We start from the raw sequence: 20,819 nt of genomic DNA on the forward strand, positions 1-20,819 counted from the left end.
GTTGGAAAATATGGTCTTGGTGGTAGAAATGAAGCTGGAGATTGAATGGCAGAATTTTGCAAGACCAATGACTTCATTGCAAATAACATTCATCAACCATACAAAGGATATACAGGATCTTCTCCAGAAAGAATACACATAATTAAAATTGAATTATATCTATGGGAAGAGACAATGGAGAAGCTCAGTATCTGCAACTAAAACTAGGCCAGGGGCTGATTGTGGAACAGACCAACTACTCCTATGTAAGTCCAGGTTGAAGCTGAAGAAAGGTTAAAGAAGTCCACAACAGCCATCAGCCAACAGCCAACCTTGTGCCTATCCCACCTGGATTTCGAAACCCACTCAAGGACAGATTTGATGCACTGAACACAAATGACAGAAGACTTGATGAGTTGTGAGAGGACATAAACAACATCATTCAAGAAGAAAAAGGTCATTAAAAGAAGAAGGAAGAAAGAAAAGTTCAGTGAGGATGTTAGAAGACAATCTAAAACAAGTTCTTAATCGTAGAGTAACAAAGGCAAAGGGAAGAAATAACGAAGTCAAATAGCTGAATAAAAAATTTCAAAGGGCAGCCCAAGACAAAGTATTACAAGGAAAAGTGCAAAGAACGATAGAAACCAAAATGAAAAAACACACTCAGCATATCTTAAACTGAAAGAACTCAAGAAAAAAAAGTGAGGCCTTGACTTTCAATACACAAAGATTCTAAGGGGAAAATATTGAATGATGCAGGAAGCATTGACCCTCACTGACCCAAGACCCTGCGGGGGACAGCACCGGAGACACAGTGTGGGAATTGCGCCCGTACTGATCCCGCCACACCAAGGCAAAGCACTGGGGGAGTGCAGTGGAACAGCAAGGGAATGGAGCGGCAAGGTCCCCAGGGAATGCTGAAAGTGGACTTTGGGGCCAGGGCGTGGTGCCCCAAATGACTGGACTGGAAAATACTCCTAAAGGCCAACAAACGATCCTTGAACTAACTACAAGCTTTTCTTTCTTGTTTTGTTTTGTTCTTTGTCAGTGGTTTGTTGTTGTTGTTTTGCTGTATATTATTGCTTGTTTTTGCTCTGTCTAGTTTTGTGCATGTTATTATCTCCGCAAGTCTGTCTAAATAAGATAGGATTTGATGAACAATCTGGAGGAGAAATCAACGAAAATGACAGTTCCGGGGGGACATGGGATATGGGGAGGTGAGGGGAAAAGGAAGTGGTGTTAACAAACCCAGGGACAGGGAACAACAAGTGACCCAAATTGGTGGTGGGGAGGGTGTGGGAGGCCTGGTAGGTCATGATCAAAGGTAATGTAATCAAAAGGAATCTCTGAAACCCAAGTGGGGGCTGAGCATGATAGTGGGACAGGAAGAAAGTCAAGGGAAATACAGGAAAGAGCTGGGAGGCAAAGGGCATTTAGAGGTCTAGATAAAGACATGTACATATGCAAATATATTTATATATGAGGATGGGGAAATAGTTCTATGTGCCTATATTTATAGGTTTAGTATTAAGGTAGCAGAAGGACATTGGGCCTCCACTCAAGTACTCCCTCAATGCAAGAATACTTTCTTCTATTAAACTGGCATACTATGATGTTCATCTTCCCGACACAACTGATGAAGACAAAGCGGGTGAATAAGCAAATGCAGTGAAGAAAGCTGATGGTGCCCGGCTATCATAAGATATAGCATCTGAGGTCTTAAAAGCTTGAGGGTAAACAAGCAGCCATCTAGCTCAGAAGCAACAAAGCCCACATGGAAGAAGCACACCAGCCTTTGCGATCATGAGGTGTTGAAGGGATCAGGCATCAGGCATCATCAGAACAAAAAAATCTTACCACAGTGAATGATGGGGGAGTGCAGAGTGGAGACCCAAAGCCCATTTGTAGGCCACTGGAGATCCCCTTGCAGAGGGATCTCAGGGAGGAGACAAGCCAGACAGGATGAGATGTAGCAACGATGAAAAATACAATTTTCCTCTAGTTCCTAAGTGCTTCCTGTCCCCCCTCACCCCCCACCGCCCCAGTATCATGATCCCAATTCTACCTTGCAAGTCTGGCTAGACCAGAGGATGGACACTGGTACAGATAGGAACTGGAAACACAGGGAATCCAAGGTGGATGATCCCTTCAGGACCAGTGGTGTGAGTGGCAATACTGGGAAGGTAGAGGGAGAGTGGGTTCGAAAGGGGGAATCAATTACAAGGATCTACATGTGACCTCCTCCCTGAGGGATGGACAACAGGAAAGTGGGTGAAGGAAGAAGTTGGATAGGGCAAGATATGACAAAATAATAATTTATAAATTGTCAAGGGCTCATGAGGGAGGGGGGAATGGGGAAGGAGGGGAAAAATGAGGACCCGATGCCAGGGGCTTAAGTGGAGAGCAAATGTTTTGAGAATGATGAGGGCAATAAATGTACAGATGTGCTTTACACAATTGATGTATGTATGGATTGTGATAAGAGTTGTATGAGCCCCTAATAAAACGATTTAAAAAAAAGAGGATGCAAAAAAAACACATAAAAATAAGATGGGAAGAATACAGTCACTGTACAAAGAAACCTGGTCAACATTCAACTGCTGCAAGAGGTAGTGTGTAAGTATGTAAGAGTCTGGTTTGAAGCCAGTTGTTAATTGTGATTGTTTATAACATTTACAAGCCACCAAACCTGCATACTACCTAAAATGTCCTGTGTATTTTTTGTTTTGTAAAAAGAACAGATGTTGACAGAACACGTGCATTCATTATAGTAAATTAAAATCATCTTACACAATTAATTTCTAAAATTTTTAAGCATTATCACAATTTAAAACTGGCAATATTTCTGTGATTCACACACAAACACACAATTCAAATTATAATCTTAAGAAATATGTAACACTGAAATAATTTACTGAATTTAGCAAAGACTTTTTTTAAAGATACAATGTTACATGCTTTCCATGAACCAAGATGTAATAAGATATCATAAACTGTTACAACTATCACAGGAAAACATAAACTGTGATAATAAAATGGGTGTTACTAAACTAAAACATGAACATCACAATTTAATAAAGAGGTGTAGATTAAGGAAGCCAGCAATTATGTGTTTCAACCCAGGTTTTATAGAGAATAGTTGTGTGACCTGGAGCAAGTATAAGGGTTTAATCTCTCTGTGTCTAAATTTTTCACATATTAAATGGATCTAGGATATAGCTTAAATGTGCAAAGAAAATGTACTTTAAATGGTATTCCCATAAGCATTATTGTTATTAAAGCAGTTTTCCAAGCAACGCAGTAGTATTAAAATTTAAAAACCATATTAGGATTAGTTCACATTTAGAAATAGTTTTACTATAACAAATCAAAATTAGTTCAATCCTAAGAAATAACAAATAAAATTGCTCTTGATATGACCTTTCTAATCAAAGGATATCATTCCAAAACCAGAAAAACCACGTCACATACATCCAGAATTTGGTTGCCAAATATATTCCAAGGGGCAATGCACTATGCATTGAATGATCAAAAAAGGATCTGTAAAACAAAATGTTGTGGTTTGAATTCTCCATTTCATTGGGAAAAAATTATTCACTTAAATTAAAATTAAATGCGTTCTACATGTGCATTCATTGGCTTAAACAGAATCTAGGATGTTTACCTATCGACACTATTTTCATGGTAATAACAAGTAAATTCATTGCTAAGTGACTCAAGAAGACTCTGAAACTCTTTCCAGTTCACTAAAAATTTTAATTATATTCCAAACACTTAGGAATTTCCAAGTACTATTCTCTGAAAATCAAGAATTTACTTTAAACAGTAACTTTACTGCTCATATTATTCACCAAACAGGTACCAAAAATTTGACACATCAAAAGCAACAAATTGTAAAAAACAATCACTGAGTTTCTCTATATTTCATCATTATTAATTTTTCAATACACACTCCCACTATAGTCTTAGGCACATGTTTTCAAATGGAATAAACTAACTTAGTGGAACTGAAAGTCTGTATTTAAAGACCTTAAAATTCACACAAAATACATATTAATAAATTCTATTAACATAAGCAGGATCAACCATGAAAGCTACCCAGGTAATGCCTGCTGATAGCTGAGCTGTAAGGCAGGCTAAATTGGGATTGATTGAACACACCAGACATTTACTAGTCCTCACCCCTTCCAGAAGTACTTTCAGACTTGGTTTTTGAAACTCAAAATCTAATAAAGTGTTAAAGGAATAAAAATTGTGTGGAGAGTTCTGATCTTAGGAAACTAAGTGTGCTGAACAGAGAGGGTTTACGGAAAAAGGCTGAAGGGGAAGAAGGCAAATGGGCATGACAACAATGTTTACAGGAGAAAGAGGGAGAAGAAAATGGAAAAACTGAGCTTACTTCATAATTATGCTTATATGCTGGCCTGTCACTTAAAATCAAAGTTCTTTCTTGCTCTATTGCTTCTGAACAAAGAAAATATCATACACAACAGTTAAGAAAAGGGGAATTCAAGTATTGTATTATAATTACTATGCCTACCAATAAGCTACATATAGAATTCATTAAATCCAAGTTAATGTCTATTAAAACATTTTGAATCTTTCTAAAATGTATTTTATCCTTAAAAACAATGTTAGACATGGACACTATCTTTAAAGAATCACATAAATGATGTTAGGGACTATTAAAGACTTCACATATTAACTAACCAAAAGCTTTAAAAGTAAGAGCAATCATGGCGCATAAAGGCAGTGATCTAAACATAAGAAAAATTAGTTTTCATCTTATCGGGGTAAAATGATGTTCTTTTATATACAGTTAAAAATGTAGGTAGGAACAGCACACTTACTTTGAAAGAGATTGTACTGTAGCCCAAACACCACCATACATTAGCCCTTTAATGAGCCAAGAATCAATATTTAGGTCTGCTATAAACCCAACCAGCCAAATAACTAGGAAAGGAGTTCCTAGCATAACCTTCTGACGAAATTCCTGTAGAGAAACAAAAGATTAATCAGAAAGCCTGCATGTTTAAAGTAACTGTAATGTGAACCACTGCTGCCTTTGTGAAAACATACAAGAGGGTAAAATCCATTCATTCCAATATGCCAACTATGCGCCAGGAACTGTTCGAGGGGCTGGTCCATGCCTTCCAGAGACAGACAATAAACAACTGTGAAAAACGAAAATAGACATTAATGTCTAGGTTTTATATTAACTTTAACATACGGCCTGGCTCGAAAAGATCAAAATACCACACCACTTCTGATTACTAGAAAGGTTAACCCAGAGAATGAGTAATGGTATTTAGAGTATACTTTATAAGTTGCATATAAATAGTAAATAAATATTCATCTTAAAATGAGATAGGGAACAAAATCCATCCGCAGGGTGCCAGAGTATACAGAATAGAGACCTGAACTTTGAACAACTATTAAAGCAGGGTGCTTAATACTCTACGGAGTAGCTCATTTCATTCCTATACTCATCTAGTTGATAAAAAGTTCTATCTTCAGAGTAACAGAAAAGAATCCTCTTGCTTCTTCCATACAACAGCCCTTCACAAACTTGTGCCGTAAGTGATCCAATATTCCAACAAAGCTCAGAGTGGAAATATTACTTTCTCCATTGATCTATTTATCTTCCTGGAAATTAAGATTATATATTTTTAGCACCTCCTTTATATTGTTGGCTTCTAGTGAAATAATGGATCCTGTCTCTCCCAATTTAAGTACTGTGAATCATTTTCTGAAATAACTTTAATTTAGACTAATAAATATGTCCACTTCAGAGCTTAATTTTATCCTGCAGTAAAACAGCAGCACCAGGATTTGCGCAAGGTTTATTAACACCCCGTGAAATGCAGATGGCACAACCTTGCCTGCTGAAAGTGAGGACATCTTTAAGCACTTGCTGATCAAGATCAAGGATTACAGCATTCAGTATGCATTACAACTCAGTGTAAAGACTCAAATCCTCACAACTAGACCAATAATAGGGTGACATCGTGATAAATGGAGAAAAGGTTGAAGTTGTCAAAAGACGTTTTTGTCTTGTTTGGGTCCACAATCAATGCTCACAGAAGCAGCAGTCAGATCAAAAGAAGCAGTGCATTGAGCAAATCTGCTACACAGACCTCTTTAGAATATTTGAAAAACAAGGATGTTACTTTGAGGACTAAGGTCTTCAACCCTGACTTCCTATGTATCTCTGGGTAGGTTGAACCAACTACCTTTCAGCAACTAGAGTCAAGCATTTACACAATATATTTGTCATTAGTCTATGCCATTTTTACGTAGCTTCTTTGTCTTTCACACTGAGTATTCCATTATATGGGTGTAGCAACTTGTTTATCCATTCCCTAGATGTGAGATCAAGGTTCTTTCTAGTTTAGGATAGTTATGAATAAAGTCGTTATAGACACATCTATAAGATTTTATGTGAACAGAAGTTCATTGTACTTAGTGGATGTATCTAAGAGTGCGATTTCTGGGTCAAATTAATTAAAAAAAAACCTGGTGAATCCATTACTAGATTCTGCCATTCAGTAATCGATTTCCTAATTATACTTTTTGCTTTGAATTATGTGCAGATTCACATATAGTTGTAAGAAGTAATACTGCGAGATCCTGAGTAGGTGTGTGTGCTTTATCCACGTTCCTCCAAGGGTAACACCTTGTAAAAGAGTAGTACCACACCAATCCAGGATACCGACATCAATACAAGCAAGGTTCAGAACATTTCCATCCTTACTGTATGTTAACCTTACAGTCCACTTCCTGCCTGCCCCCACCCCTTCCTTCACCACTAAGGACAACTACTGGTATGTTTTCTCCATTTCTTTAATTTTGTCATTTCGAAGAAAATTTGTAACTGAAGTCATATAGTATGTAACCTTAAGGGATTTTTTTCACTCAACATAGTGATAACAGAAAACTTTATAAAGTAACTGCTGTACTGTAGCATTAATTTTAGAAACCAAAAAACGAAACTCACTGCCATCAAGTGGATGTGGACCCACAGCGGCTCGACAGGCCAGAACTGCCCCTGTGCGTTTCCATGACTGGGACCTTTAATGCTAGTCGAAAGCCCCTTCTTTCTCCAGACTGGCCATGTTTCCGACTTCTCATCTTGTAGACTGCAGCCCAACGCATAACCACTACACCACCACATACACACAAAACTGGCAGTCAAGGTGTAATTCCAATCAGCTGTGATTATTAAATGTTAGTAGATACCTTGTCAGTTATTAGATGTATAAAGGAATGGTCCAGTCATTGGCTTTTTCCTTTTATCATGGAAATTTCCTGAAGAATCTACACTGCTCTTTCAGGGAAATGTTTTAGTTCTCAATCATACTACTGGTGTCAAGCCAACTATGTCAATGGTCGCATAGTTTAAAACTGAAAGTATATATAAAATCTACACCACCAGGACTCGGCCAAAACTCATAGGATTGTGTACTACAAAGTGTAAGTCCTAATAAAAACTAGGAACTACTGTGAATAGTTAATAATATATCAATATTAATCAAGTATAATAGAGTACCACACAAAAATAGAATATTAATAATACATGAAACACTGCAGGGGAATGAGAATATATAGGAATCCACATTTTGCACAATTTTTCTATAAATAACTATTCTACAAAAAACATCTATTTGAAAGTTATATTTAAAGTATCTATTAGAGTGAAGATTTTTCACAATTTATTAACAAATTTATTAACAAATGCTTGTTACAGGAAAAACTACATTTTTATTTATTACTTAAACATGTTCAGCTGAATGAAGTAAAATTTCATTTGTAACCTATGAAACTATAATTTCATATATCCCTTTTTTTAAAACCTGAGAAACTGTTGTCTGCATTAATTTTATTATATGCTAAATATAACTTTAAATTATTATAAGGGAACTACAGAGTTCTTGGGAAAATTCCATTATTTATTAATTCAAAACTCTTTGAAGCCACCTCATATCTAATATGTAGATTATAGCCATTTATGGGCATGAAAAATCTGGCAATGGATACAGAAAACAATAAAAAATTTTACTTGGTGTCTTGGTTTTTAAGCCCATTCCTAGAGTTATTTGGGGAGCTGATGCAGAACACTGCATTTGATAGAGTGAATCGCCCTAGTTTCTTAGATATGGACAATTTATATTACATGTCTCAGAGGTGAGGTTGATGACAAGCTTTTTTATAAGAAAAATTCTAAATTTTAAGGGTTTCTGTGCACAGGTAGAAAATTTGTAACATTTTATAACAATCCTAGAACATTTTCATTTTAGGAAAGGAGTTTCAACTCTGATAGACCCATTTTTGGCATCAGCACATTTGAATCTCTATTGATTCTATCAAACTCACTACCATACCAGTCAGCCAATAACAGAACAGAGTGGAACTTCTGTAGGTTTCTGCGGTTATAAATCTTTATACGAGCAGAAAGTCTCATTTTTCTGTTGCTGAGCAGCTGGTAGGCTCGAATAGAGGACCTTGTGGTTAGCAGTCAAGCATATAATTTCCTATGCCATAAGGGCTCCTTTATTGTACAGAAACTCTTATTTCTGACCCCTTTTTTAAGATGTCAAATTGGATATGCCTGCTATTCAGTTCCTATTAAGAATTAAATGATTCTTGGGGGAAATTCTAAATTCATGTAATATGTACTGTTCAAATATATCTTCGGATCAAAGACACCATGTAAAGTATAACTTGACCTAAAAATTTAGTGCAATATAAACTACTTGAAATAAAGCCAGCATGTACTTCCTCTATCTCGGGTCAGCTAATACTACATTAAACTATACTAATTGTTTATGGGCAAAGAAGAATGAAAAGTGGTATACAGAGTGGTATATATTCTATATCTCAAAATCTGGAGTTAATGGGGGAAAACTGGGGCCATTTTTGGAATTACCGGTAAAATGTATCTAGGCAACAAACGTCTGAGGCACTAAAATGTGTCCTGGACAGCGATACTGATGATGGTTGTAAAACATGACAAATTTAATTGGCGTCACTCAATTATAAACACAAAAAAAATGCTAACTTGGCAAATGCTGTGGTGTATATAGTGCATGCAATTTTTATAGTTAATTTTTTAATGGTTATACTGCCAGTCTCTGGATCATAAAGATGATCTGCTCGTAATTGCATCTTTAAGAATTTTCCAGGGCTTTGGACCAGTTCTTCCTGGTTTAGTCAAGGTGAAGGAAGTGGTACTGAAACCAGGCACATATTTTTAAAGTTACGTTAAGTTAGAAATACTTTTAATGAGAAAAATTATGGATAGAAGCCTTGATTAAAACTTAATCACTCTCTTACAAAAGGGCAGTGTATGTGTTGCACAACAACCAGATCTCTGACCCATGGATTCTAAGACTAAACAGACTGAAGCAGAGCTGTCTTACTTAGATAATCGCCTCTCTCCACTCACAGATGGTGGCCAATCACACAATTTTGAATATATGTTGCTCTCCTACTGGTCCTGCTAAAAATCCAATCTCACACATCAGGCTCCTGAAAGTGTTCACTATGCTTCTTCCTACTATCCTGTTCCAGGGCTTCAAGCCCTCATTTTCCCCAGCTGGGAATCCTGGTGAATCTGCTAAATTATAAAACCTGAGTCAGTCCTTGTTCTGCTTTGTTGGCTGTAACAAAACCAGTTTAAAAGAGAAGTAGGAGCTGTCATTAAGCTGGACATTGGCAACTCAGGAACTGCTTGCATATTGAAAATCTTGAGTTATGGATTTACCTTATCAGCTTTTAGCTTTCTAAGGAAAGATGGATTGTCATATCCTTTTGCTTGCCTTGCCTCTTGTAAATGGTTCATCATCCATATATTTTTTCTCTGCTTTGCTAAATCAAGTGCTGATTCACCCTGAGAATATAAGTAGTAGAAACTCACACTTAACACAAAAGAAAATGCAGAATATTGTACTTAAAAAAGCACTTCTACAAAATAAAATTAAGACCGCAGAATTAGTTTACTGATATTACTCTTTTGACATTGAACAGGGATCAGCTCCTCTAATATAAATTACATACTACTTATAATTTTCCATTCAAAAAATCAAAATATACTTTACTCCTATTGTATATATTCTACTTTTGTTTAAAATTTTGAATCATACTAGATAGCAAATCAAAAAGTAGGTATTTTAGTACTTGCTGGATCAGAGGCTATCACTAAAGTTATCTTCAGGTATACTCTGTACAGATTTAAGAAATAGTAATTGCTATAAAACACTGTGCTATAATACTAAACTGCTAGAAATGTTTGATTTCAGTGAGGACAAGAGTCTTAAGAAGAAAAGAAGAAGACAGAGCCATAAGAGACTAGAGCAGACAAAGAAAAGTCAACCTCTATTTCTACCACTTCCAGACTGGCACTCTTGACCTATATCATATTTATTCACCCTTTCAGCAATTTCCACAGAAATAGAAGAAGTAATAGAAAATAGTGAAGCTCAAGTTATGAAACTCTCTTTAGGCCTGAGGAAAAAATGACAAGGACGTCAAATCAGTGAACAGCACTAAAATAGATGAAAAGAAGTGACAAATAAAATAATTACCTACAAGTCTAGATTTTTATTTCTTTTTGCCTTTACTGATTTAAGATCGTCTTTCCTTTTGCAAATTGGCCAGACACCTACATTTCTATCGGTGTTCTCCACAATTTATATACTTCTTTAAATTTAAAAAAAAGCGTAATTTATTGTTTGCCAAAATTTCAGGAATGTAAATACATTATTAAAATTATTTTAAATAGAAAATATAGAAATTTTAGTTTCCAAGATTTCGTTAAAAACGAGTAATGAGCCTTCGGTGACTTACTTAGGAGGGATGATTCTTTATTAAAGATAAAGTACATTTTATATTAAAATAAAGTTTAAAAGTAAAAACAGATAAATAAAAACATACCATTACCAACAGCAACAGCTATAACAAAACAAAAAGCCCAAGAAATCCTTTTATTAAAATATCAATGATATTTAATAGGGAATATGTTAATTTAGCAGAGTCTGCCAAAAACAGGGATGTGCACTATAACATAGCACCTTTCCTATCAAAAATTCCAGACCTAAGTCATCAGAACGAGCTAATTAATCCAAACTATAAAAATTACCTGAATAAAAGCAATCCCTTTTGGTAATAGCTCCCCGAGAATATCCTGAAGTTGCCTCGGTCCAGCTGAGCATCCCTTCCACTAGAGGGCCATGTGACACCTAAGGATAGCCTAGATAAAAAGATTGAGGGAGCTTTAAGAAATCTTTCAACTACTTTTCTAGTCATCTGACTATTTTTGTATAGTTCTTCCATTCATCTGGCAAAATAAACAAACAATCAATTTGAAGAAATAGACTAAAACCAGAGTTTCAAGTCAAGCCCGTATTTGGTCATGCTCCATGTGTCAGCCTAAACAACAAGAATGACAACAGGAATCAACATGGAGCATTTCTTGACTATGTAACTGGTAATAAAATATATTCCCTAAGAGTTTTGGCAGATAAACACTGTGACAGTGGTAATAAATTTAACTGAAGTTTTGCCGAAGTGAAGCTGAATCTCACTACCCCAACTGAGGAAAAGTCTTCGTGGAAGAGCATCTAGGTCAGGCACTTAAAAGAGGTAACAAAAACTATGTCCTGAAATCAGTTTCGTAACTTCATATCAAGAAACCATATCCATCTACTTAGATATGTTAATAAAAGAACTCAGTCATGTTTTATTCTGCACAAGTTAAATTTATTCATTGATAATATTACAAAGAAAAGGCCATAAATATACTACAGGTAGCACTTTTAGAAATTATTTGTGCTCTTAAAACTCAATCATTTAAAAAAGGGAAAAAAACTCAATCACCATGAATTTTTAAAAATAGGTTTTTATTCAATTTCTTACTACTCCAAATCACTATTTTTTTCTGCCCCTATTGCTTACTTAAAAAAAAGGAAAGATATTTTAATTTACTATGTACACTTATTAGATAGGACAGGGACTTCAATTCATTTGAGACATAGCTGATAAGTCACTAATCTCCCATAGAAAATTGTCAAAATATGCAAATTGTAAGAAAACAAAACAATGTCACAGGTTTATGGACCCACCCCACAATCAATACATATCCACCAGAAGGCTCCACTTTAAAAACTTCTAAGTTCTGCTAACATATGACCGTTCTAATCAGACACATACAGGGTGCCATGAGTTAGTCACAGAGACAACTGCTTTGAATGCTTCCAAAGATCAAGAGCTAACTTCAAGCTACCTATTATTGAATATCAACTGTCTTTAAGAGCTCCCAATAAAATGATTACCAAAAAAAGTTCTACCTTACACTGATCAAAAGAATCATTTGTATTTACAAAATAAAAGTATCACTCTTCATTTGAATAACTAATTTACAAGGGCGAATCCCTACTTAATATGAAAAGATAGACTTCCAGGAAACAAGTTTAATCTGATGCAGAAAATGGCTATTTTAGGAAAATAGGAAACCAGTCCTGGAGATCACAGCTTTAAAAACCCCAGGGAGTTCTATTTTATCGATGGAGGGTTGCTATGAATTAGAATCAACTTTAGGGTAACTAACAAAAACAATTTAGTGGCCAAACCAATGAACCCAATGGGTTGTCACAAATTAGAATCTCGTTTTTGTGATTTATCTTTCCCAAGATTTAATTTTTTTTTTAAAAATTGGAGAACTGTACAGGTATATTGAGCTTTATTGATCAAAATTTCTGGACAAAGAATCTAGTTTGGTTTTTTCCCCCCATGAATTTTTCCGTTTGAAAATTTTCAGTTAATTTGTTTACTTAACTATTGATAGGCCACATGAATAAAAAGCACCAATTCAGATTAAATATGATCAAAACAAAGCCATTCCTGTCATCTCCCCCCCACCCCACTCTGTGGTAGTTATAAAATTGTCTATTTGAGAGGATTCAGAGTGAAGGGGTAGAGTTTAGCCTGTCAATCAGGTGATAGCCAATGAGGTCTCTGTGTGGGCATGACCTTCTCCTGAGAATTCTGGGAACTCCTGTATTCCTCCTTGGAAGTGGGAGACACTCTCTGTCTGCTTGGACTCCCTGTGAGAAATCCCTGAGAAGTCATAGAGACCTACTCTGATGCAGTTAAAGGCTCAGAGCTGAAGCAGCTATGTGGAGACCCCTACCAGTGTTGAGATGCTTACACCACTGGAACCACAAGACCTCCCACCCACTGGCCTGTGATCTTTCTGCATTCAGTGTCAAATTTCATGTGTTTCTTAAGTCTGAAGAGAACTTTATAGATTGGTATCGGACATATGGGCTAATATTGGACTTAAGGACTTGATCTGGACTGAGCTGGGTTGTTTTCTCAATGTTCAATTGCTCTTGTATATAAAGCTCTTTCTCATACATGAGTTTCTATGGATTTATTTTTCTAATTTACCCAGGCTAAAAACCCCACGCCCCCACACCAAAGTCTTTCTTCTTCTGTATTCACAATCTCTTGTATGGTTATCACAAGCTAGACAGTTACTCAAACAAAAACCGTAAGTCCCTTCCCTCCCATATCTAACCTAACTATTCCTTTCTACTCTAAGATGCCACCTCCAGATCTGTTTATTTCTGTCCATATTTATTCATAATATTTTAGCAAAAATCATCAAGAACTTGCCTGATTTTTTGCAACAGCTTAATGATCTGTTTCCTTATATTTTTTCATTGTAGTTTCCATACAGAAAACAAAGTAATATTTCAAAAATATGTAAAACAGAAAGCAGATCAGAGGCAGCTTATATAAATGTTTCCATCTACTTCCCACAAATAAGAGAACAATCAAAGTTCCTTATCATGGTCTTACAGGATCTGGCACCTGACTCTCTTAGTGACTCAGTATCTTTGCTTACCGAACTCCAGGGACCTTATTTCTGTGCCTGAAGCCCGACAAACTTATTCATGCCTAGGGTTTTGTATTTATACCCCATAGAAAAACTTCTCTCACATATCTTTATATGCAAAAGCCCTGGTAGCATAGTGGTTATACATTGGGCTGCGAGCCACATGGTCAGCAGTTTGAAACCACCAGCAGCTCCATGGGAGAAAGACTGGGCTTTCTACTCCCATAAACAATTACAGTCTCGGAAACCCACAGAAGATTGCTAAGAGTCAGCTCTGATTGGACAGCAGTGAGAGAGAGAGAGATCTTTGTATAAATGATTTCTATTAGACAAGTTTTGAAGCAAATGCCATGCCCTTAGAGAGGCATTCCCCAAATCACTCTCACCTGGCCCTCGTCATTCTATCATATTTCTGTATGAATTTCTGGTTTGGTTTTCATTTACTTATACGTCTGCTTTCTCAATAGAATATAAATTCTAAGAGAATACAAAATTTTTCTGTCTTGAGTACTGCTAACTCCTTTGCCCTGAATAAACTTTTTTTAAATGAATGAATGATTTCCATTAGGTTACTAAATTTAAGGATGGGGGGGGGGTGCAGGTTGTTTCCAAAGAGTTCATGGAAAATTTCTATTATTTTTCAATCATTCCATTTTTGTCCAAACTTTGTGACGCCCCCTTATATTAGGAATACCAGATTCCAGGGGAAAATACACTTGACACTTATTTCACTCTTTAATCTCTTTTAAAGGTACTTTAAAACAAACAAACCAACAATAAAGGATTTCATTTTCAGGAATGGACAGAAAGGGTAGCTCTGGTGGCAGTGACAGCTGGTAACTGAAAAGTTGGAGGTTTGCAGCCACCAGCCACACCTAGGGAGGAATATACGACAGCTTGCTTCCATAAACAGCCTCGGAAACCCCATGAGTACATGAAAAGATAATCTATCTCCATCCCCAAACAAGTTGCCTACAAAGCGGACACTTCCTTAGACTTCATTTTCTTTCAATTTAATGTTAAACTATCATTCCAGAATCTACTAGGGAGTTAAATTTAAAATAACTTGTCATTTGCCAATCATGAGCATGTATGTAAATCTGAGGAAGTAGACAGATAAAATGATAAAATAAAAAAGAATGTAACTAGGAAAAACCAACCTAAATTTAAATAAAAGTTGTACTGGCATGATAATAAGCTTGGTTTTTAGACATTCTATAGATTCTGGCGCGTCTACAGAAGATGAACTACAATCTAGACTATAGTTGTTTGATACCAGAACTGAAAACCAAAAAACAAGATTCAAAATCATTTCAAACATCTCTTTTCTAACCTTTATTTTTCTGTTGAAATATCTTATAATTTCTTCTATTAAAACTAATGAGATGTTCATGAAATGGTTAGTGGGATTAAGTTTGTAAACCTTAATTTACAAACCACACACCAAATCCTCAAAAGCACAACTAAAGAGAAGGTATCTAAGGCTTTTATAAACATAAGTATAAAAAGATGTTTGAAAAGTTCTAAAAATACACACCTAGTTTCCCAATTCCAGAAGTAGGTAGTCACTTTGTCCTAATTCTCTGAAACATGTTGCCCTCTCAACATATCTGGTAGAAAAATCTACTGACGCTCAATATTTGCAAGAGTGAAATCAACTCTATTTTTTTCATTGATATAACTCTAACGAGGAAATTTATTCCTGGTGCAATGATTACTTCAGGATTGGCTCTCGAGAAGCAAAAACATATAGAAAATAACACTCCAAAGCAGTTTAGGTAAGCATGAGGCAATCTCACTAACTTTTTCTTAAGAGATTATTGTACAGTTTTAGCAAAATTGTTCCTTTCTTACCACACCCTTTAGGCTCTTAAGATTAGCCGAATTTACTAATTCAAGCATTATGAAAATTTTGAAAGTCTTCTTTAAAACCTTTGTTAAAGCAAAATCTGCCATCCACAATTTCCCCAAGTGGCACACACAGGTATAGAAACTAGTTCCGCTGAAGTTCAAACTATAAAACTTTTCATTCTCTCCATAAATATTTATATAGTCAGGCACGATGGTATGCTCTATTTCTCTGTTTACTGGAAAATATTCTGATCACTTTGAGTAGGGACAAGAAAACTTAAAATTTAAAATATAAAAAACACTAAGATTTTATCAAATTCCTAAAGTCTCTAATATGAGCTATTGCATTTATAATTATTCAATCCTACAGATTATAATCTTAAATAAATTACCCTCTGTGTAACTAGCCTAACTTATCATAATGTAGTAGTTTAACTTTCTCTTCTTAAAATATCCAAATAGAAAAAAGAGTGCACATTGAAAAATAAGAGATGCCCTGATCCAGCAGGCGATAACGTACTTTTTGATTAGCCATTTCAGATTAGTATATGACTTGAACATCCTTCATATTTATTTAGCACATATACCTTAGATCTTTAATAAACATGACTTAGAAATGTGTTATATGGATTATAGCCAAGATTAAAGAATACTTTCCAATGGGTAAAAAGTTATGTTATAAATGCAACTTATTAAAAGATGTTTACAAGTCTGTCATTGCCCAAAGATTTTTTTATAAACTGCATCTGTATCCTGAAGCTTTAAAAATGGGAACAGTTAACCAAAATCTGAAACTAATCTTACAGGTACAGTTGACCTTCCATAGGTTCTGCATCGACAGATTCAATCAAGTGTGAATGGAAATAATTTTGGAGTGGAGGTGTGGGGAGGGAGCAGGCTCCTTAAAAGCCCTAAACGATCAAAGCAATCCCTCAAAAACTAAGAAGAAATACAGAATACTATTAAACGAGCATTTACATTTCACTAGGTACAATAAGAAATCTAGAGATGATTTAAAGTATATAGGAAGCTGTATATAAGTTATACGTAAAACCTATGACATTCTACATAAAGGACTTGAGCATCCACAATTCCGGTATCCACGGGGGTTCCTGGAACCAACTTGGACAACTGTACTCATGTCTATGCAAATTCCTAAATGTGCAGAATGTAAATACTAGTAATGCTTTTTTTAACAGAAAATTTGATATACTTTTCCTGGATTAGTCCAGTATTTAGGGGAGAGGAGTTCTTCTATAAAATCATAGGTGTTTGTCAAATTTAAAGATCTTAAAAAAAAAAAGATCTTGGCCTTTAAAAATATAGACAATAAATGGAAGGATGTATGGATTGTGATAAGAATTGTACAAGTCCTCAATAAAATTATTTTAAAAAATAAGAAACTCAAAAATATATATATATAGACAATAAAATGACCAAGTCAAAGAAGTACTAAAATGTATTATGCAAAATGTGTCTTAACTACAAGTTCGACTTTCAATTCTCTATAAAAATTTTTTGAATAAATCAGAAAACTATTCCCAACATCTACAAAAATACAGTTTATACAATTTAACTTACAAAAACCAGTAAGAATTCACTAAAATCTGAAAAATGCTCTCTGCTGCAAGATAAAGACAAATCTAGTCTTTCAAAATAAATTTTTGCACGAGCACAAATAGCTGACACATAAGAAGTTTTAGCCAACTCTGAAAATTTATGATATATGTTTTACTGAAGAATTCACTTCCTACATTTTCCAAAATCAAAGTGGGATATTTTTACCTTGACATTCTGGGCATCCACATTAGCTCCAGCTTCCAAAAGAAGACTAATGACTGTGGTATTCCCTGCTAGCACTGCCCAGTGCAGAGCAGTGTTTTTGTGATACTTGTCACCAAGGTTAACTGAAACATTGAATGTTAAAAGCAATCTAGTTGGATCCACACTGAAAAGGAAAAAAACAACAACAACAACAACAACCCTAATTTCAATTATGGAAATCATTACAGATACTAAACCAATGTGGCTACTCTCACATTCCATCTTGGAATACTTCTAACCTACTCGACAACATTAAACTCAATAATGAGATAATAACCTAAGATGAAATATTAAGAATGTGCAACATCATTCATATGAACATAAGTTCTCCAAGGGAGACACTTGGCATTGACAGGCTATTTTCATTGAGAGATCAATGTAATGTATCCCTATTTATATTTAAATCTAGCATGTTGGAAGCAATTTACTAACTAAATATATTAAACTTTCCAATATGCAAAACATATAAAAATTAATTTTATCTTTTAAAATTAAGATAACCTTGCCTTCCATTCTTATAAATTATTGAAAGAGGAATAGATTAAAGACAAGGTGAAATTATTACCAAGGCACAGACACTAGAACGGTCACATGGAATTTATGTTACATACTAAATATGCATAACAAAATTTATAAATATTAATATAACACTAATTACTTTTATTCAGCACTTACTTTGCATTTAAAGGTGAAAATTATCTGGAAAAAAGTAGTCTTCAATGGTTACATACCTATGTGTTCTATAAGCTGCCCACATCAAAGGTGTCATTCCATTCTGATCCATCATGTCTACATCCTAGTAAAATACAAAGATGTCAGATAGTAAAAATGTCTAAGGTTCTAACAAATATATTTCAAAATATAAATCTAATTTACATATCATAGGAGAGCCACTATATCATTACTCAATTTACATGTCAATCAATGGAATTTTATTATTACACATTTTCTTCTTTATATTGAACTATTTTATCACTAATTACTTTAATTGATTTTCATATATTATTTGGTTTCCTTTTAATAAAGTTTTGAACATAAGATCTTGACCTATTTTAGTCTTTATTTTTGGTGTGGTTCGGGTGAAAGTTTCTAGAACATTCACATTTGATTTAGTGGCATAGATTGCAATACCCCAAATGTAACTGTAGTCATCTCACTTCTCCCCTTTGTTTCCTTTTCCAGCATCTTAGGAACTCTGTCCTTGGGCAAATGCTGCTCTTTTGATCTCATAGGGTTGGTTGTTCTATGGAGCGTGTACCTCTCTGGTGCTACGGTTCACCGTACAGATCTACAGTTTGGTTGAAAATTGAGCCATGAGGGGAAGTTCAGTTCCAGGTTTGAAGAATGTCTATGGGTCACTCTCAGGGGTTCCAACTAGTAAAAATGGTCTTTTCCTATGATTTTCAGGCGTATTCTACATTTTCCTCCAATTCTCCCCAACGACCTTCCACAATAAGCCCTTTCAAAGCAGTCAGCAGTGGTAGCTGGGGACCAGCGATTACTTTTTTGGGGGTTGTGGAGACTGAGGTTTTACATGACCATCCAGTCCTTTGGACTAATTGCTGCCATGTCTCTGGTTTCTTCACTAGTCTTTGCTCCAAATGAGGAAACCATTAAGTGCACCTTTGATGGCTCTCAATCAACTTTTAAGACCTAATTATGACAGTAGGATATAATACCATGTTAGGGACTGTATTATGCCAATTGACCTTGATCTCCCTACAAACTATGGTCCTGAGCTGCCAGGTCCAGTGAATCGTTCCCTCAAGGTATATGGTTATGACTAAGAAGTTTTCATAACTTTGTCCCCTATAGGGTCCACATTCATGGATACATTTACAGCACATATAAATATACATATAGAAATATCTTGACTAAGCTATATATCAATGATTGCATCATTCACCTTCCCACATTTGCTCAGCTTACACATGTATGTACCTACTCAAAGATTATTGTTATTGCAAGATTGTGTATGTTACAGTATTCACCTCTGTTGCCTTGATCATTTTTTGCTTTCTCCTTATTGTATATTGTCTTTCCCTTCACTCAACTACAAAGGAGGGGTTAAATGATTAAAATAACGAAATAATTATCTATACTAATTCATGTTAGAAAATAACAAAACCTTGTTTATTTCTAGATATTTCAAAATAAAACAAAGAGGGCTGTATTTTAGTTAACAAAAAGGTAATTTTTATACATGCCTAAGAGTTGATTTGTTCTGTAAACTTGTAGGTGAAAGAAGCAGTTCTGTCTTATTCATCAACCTTTGTCCATGCTCAGATCCAACTAGCTTTACCTGTTAACAAACCCATGATTTTGACTTTTGTGTCTCTAAATAAATGCTTTGTAGTGCTCCTTCATAGTTTTTCAGCATTTTATATTTATATTATCAATATGTATGAATACTATTCCATGCTAAACCATCTAGTAAATCATGATTACTTTTCTTCTATCCTACCTTTTTCTTTTGAGAAATTTTCTCTTTAGCTTAGTGTTTTTAATCTAATTAGAATTAGACTACCACCTAGTCCACTCAAAACTCTTCCCTAATTATCTGTCTGTTCAAGGCATTCTGATGTATCAGGGATTCTATCAATTTTATTTCCTGAAAATTACCTCTCCTAACTCAACCCCAAAATGACTGGTTGAACTCTGTGCCTCGTCTCATTAAATAAAACAGGAGCTCCTCGAAGAGAGATATTAGTTCAGCTTTATATTCTTAGTGCCCAGTTAAATAAATAAATAAAAATATTTACTAGATGAAATGGCTCTTTATAAAGTAAAAGGCATATGCTTTGGACTAAGACCAACATGGTTTTGAATGGGCAGTTTCACTATACAACAGCAATGTGACCCTGAGAAACATTCCTTTACTGCGGCTTTGTTCCCTATCTAAAAATGTGAATGCTAATAATGGAAGACACCCTGCGATAATAAAACGGAACCTCCTCCACAGCATGGAACACCAGATACGCAGCGAATATTTCTTTTTTCTTTCCTTCCCAACTCTTGCTCCTGAAATCTTTCATAAAAGCAGTTTTGCTTGCACCTCATTTTTTGTGATGGCTGATTTAAGATAACAGCATGCAGCTGTGAAATTTTGTTTCCTGCTCAGAAAAAATGCCTCAGAAACTGCTGTGATGTTGAACACTGCTTATAAAGACAGCACTATGGGGAAAAACTCAAGTGTATGAGTGGTTTTTGCATTTCAAAAAAGGTGAAATGTCGATTGATGACAAACTTCATTCTGGATGTCTGTTAA

At 35.2% G+C, this 20,819-nt stretch overlaps 1 protein-coding gene across 2 annotated transcripts in view; it reads right to left on the reverse strand.

Moving 5' to 3' along the window:
* Positions 1-20,819, reverse strand: part of ZDHHC17 (zDHHC palmitoyltransferase 17) — a 95,970-nt gene that overhangs the window by 14,347 nt on the left and 60,804 nt on the right. For both annotated transcript variants that reach the window (XM_075551252.1, XM_075551251.1), the window contains exons 6-10: positions 18,283-18,347; positions 17,513-17,675; positions 9,743-9,868; positions 4,830-4,972; positions 3,417-3,519 (exon numbers count right to left, since the gene is read on the reverse strand). In XM_075551252.1, coding sequence (XP_075407367.1) covers positions 3,417-3,519; positions 4,830-4,972; positions 9,743-9,868; positions 17,513-17,675; positions 18,283-18,347 — 600 coding nt within the window. The remainder of the gene's footprint in view (positions 1-3,416; positions 3,520-4,829; positions 4,973-9,742; positions 9,869-17,512; positions 17,676-18,282; positions 18,348-20,819) is intronic.

The sequence above is a fragment of the Tenrec ecaudatus genome, chromosome 6, assembly GCF_050624435.1.
Source record: "Tenrec ecaudatus isolate mTenEca1 chromosome 6, mTenEca1.hap1, whole genome shotgun sequence".
Taxonomy (NCBI): Eukaryota; Metazoa; Chordata; class Mammalia; order Afrosoricida; family Tenrecidae; genus Tenrec; species Tenrec ecaudatus.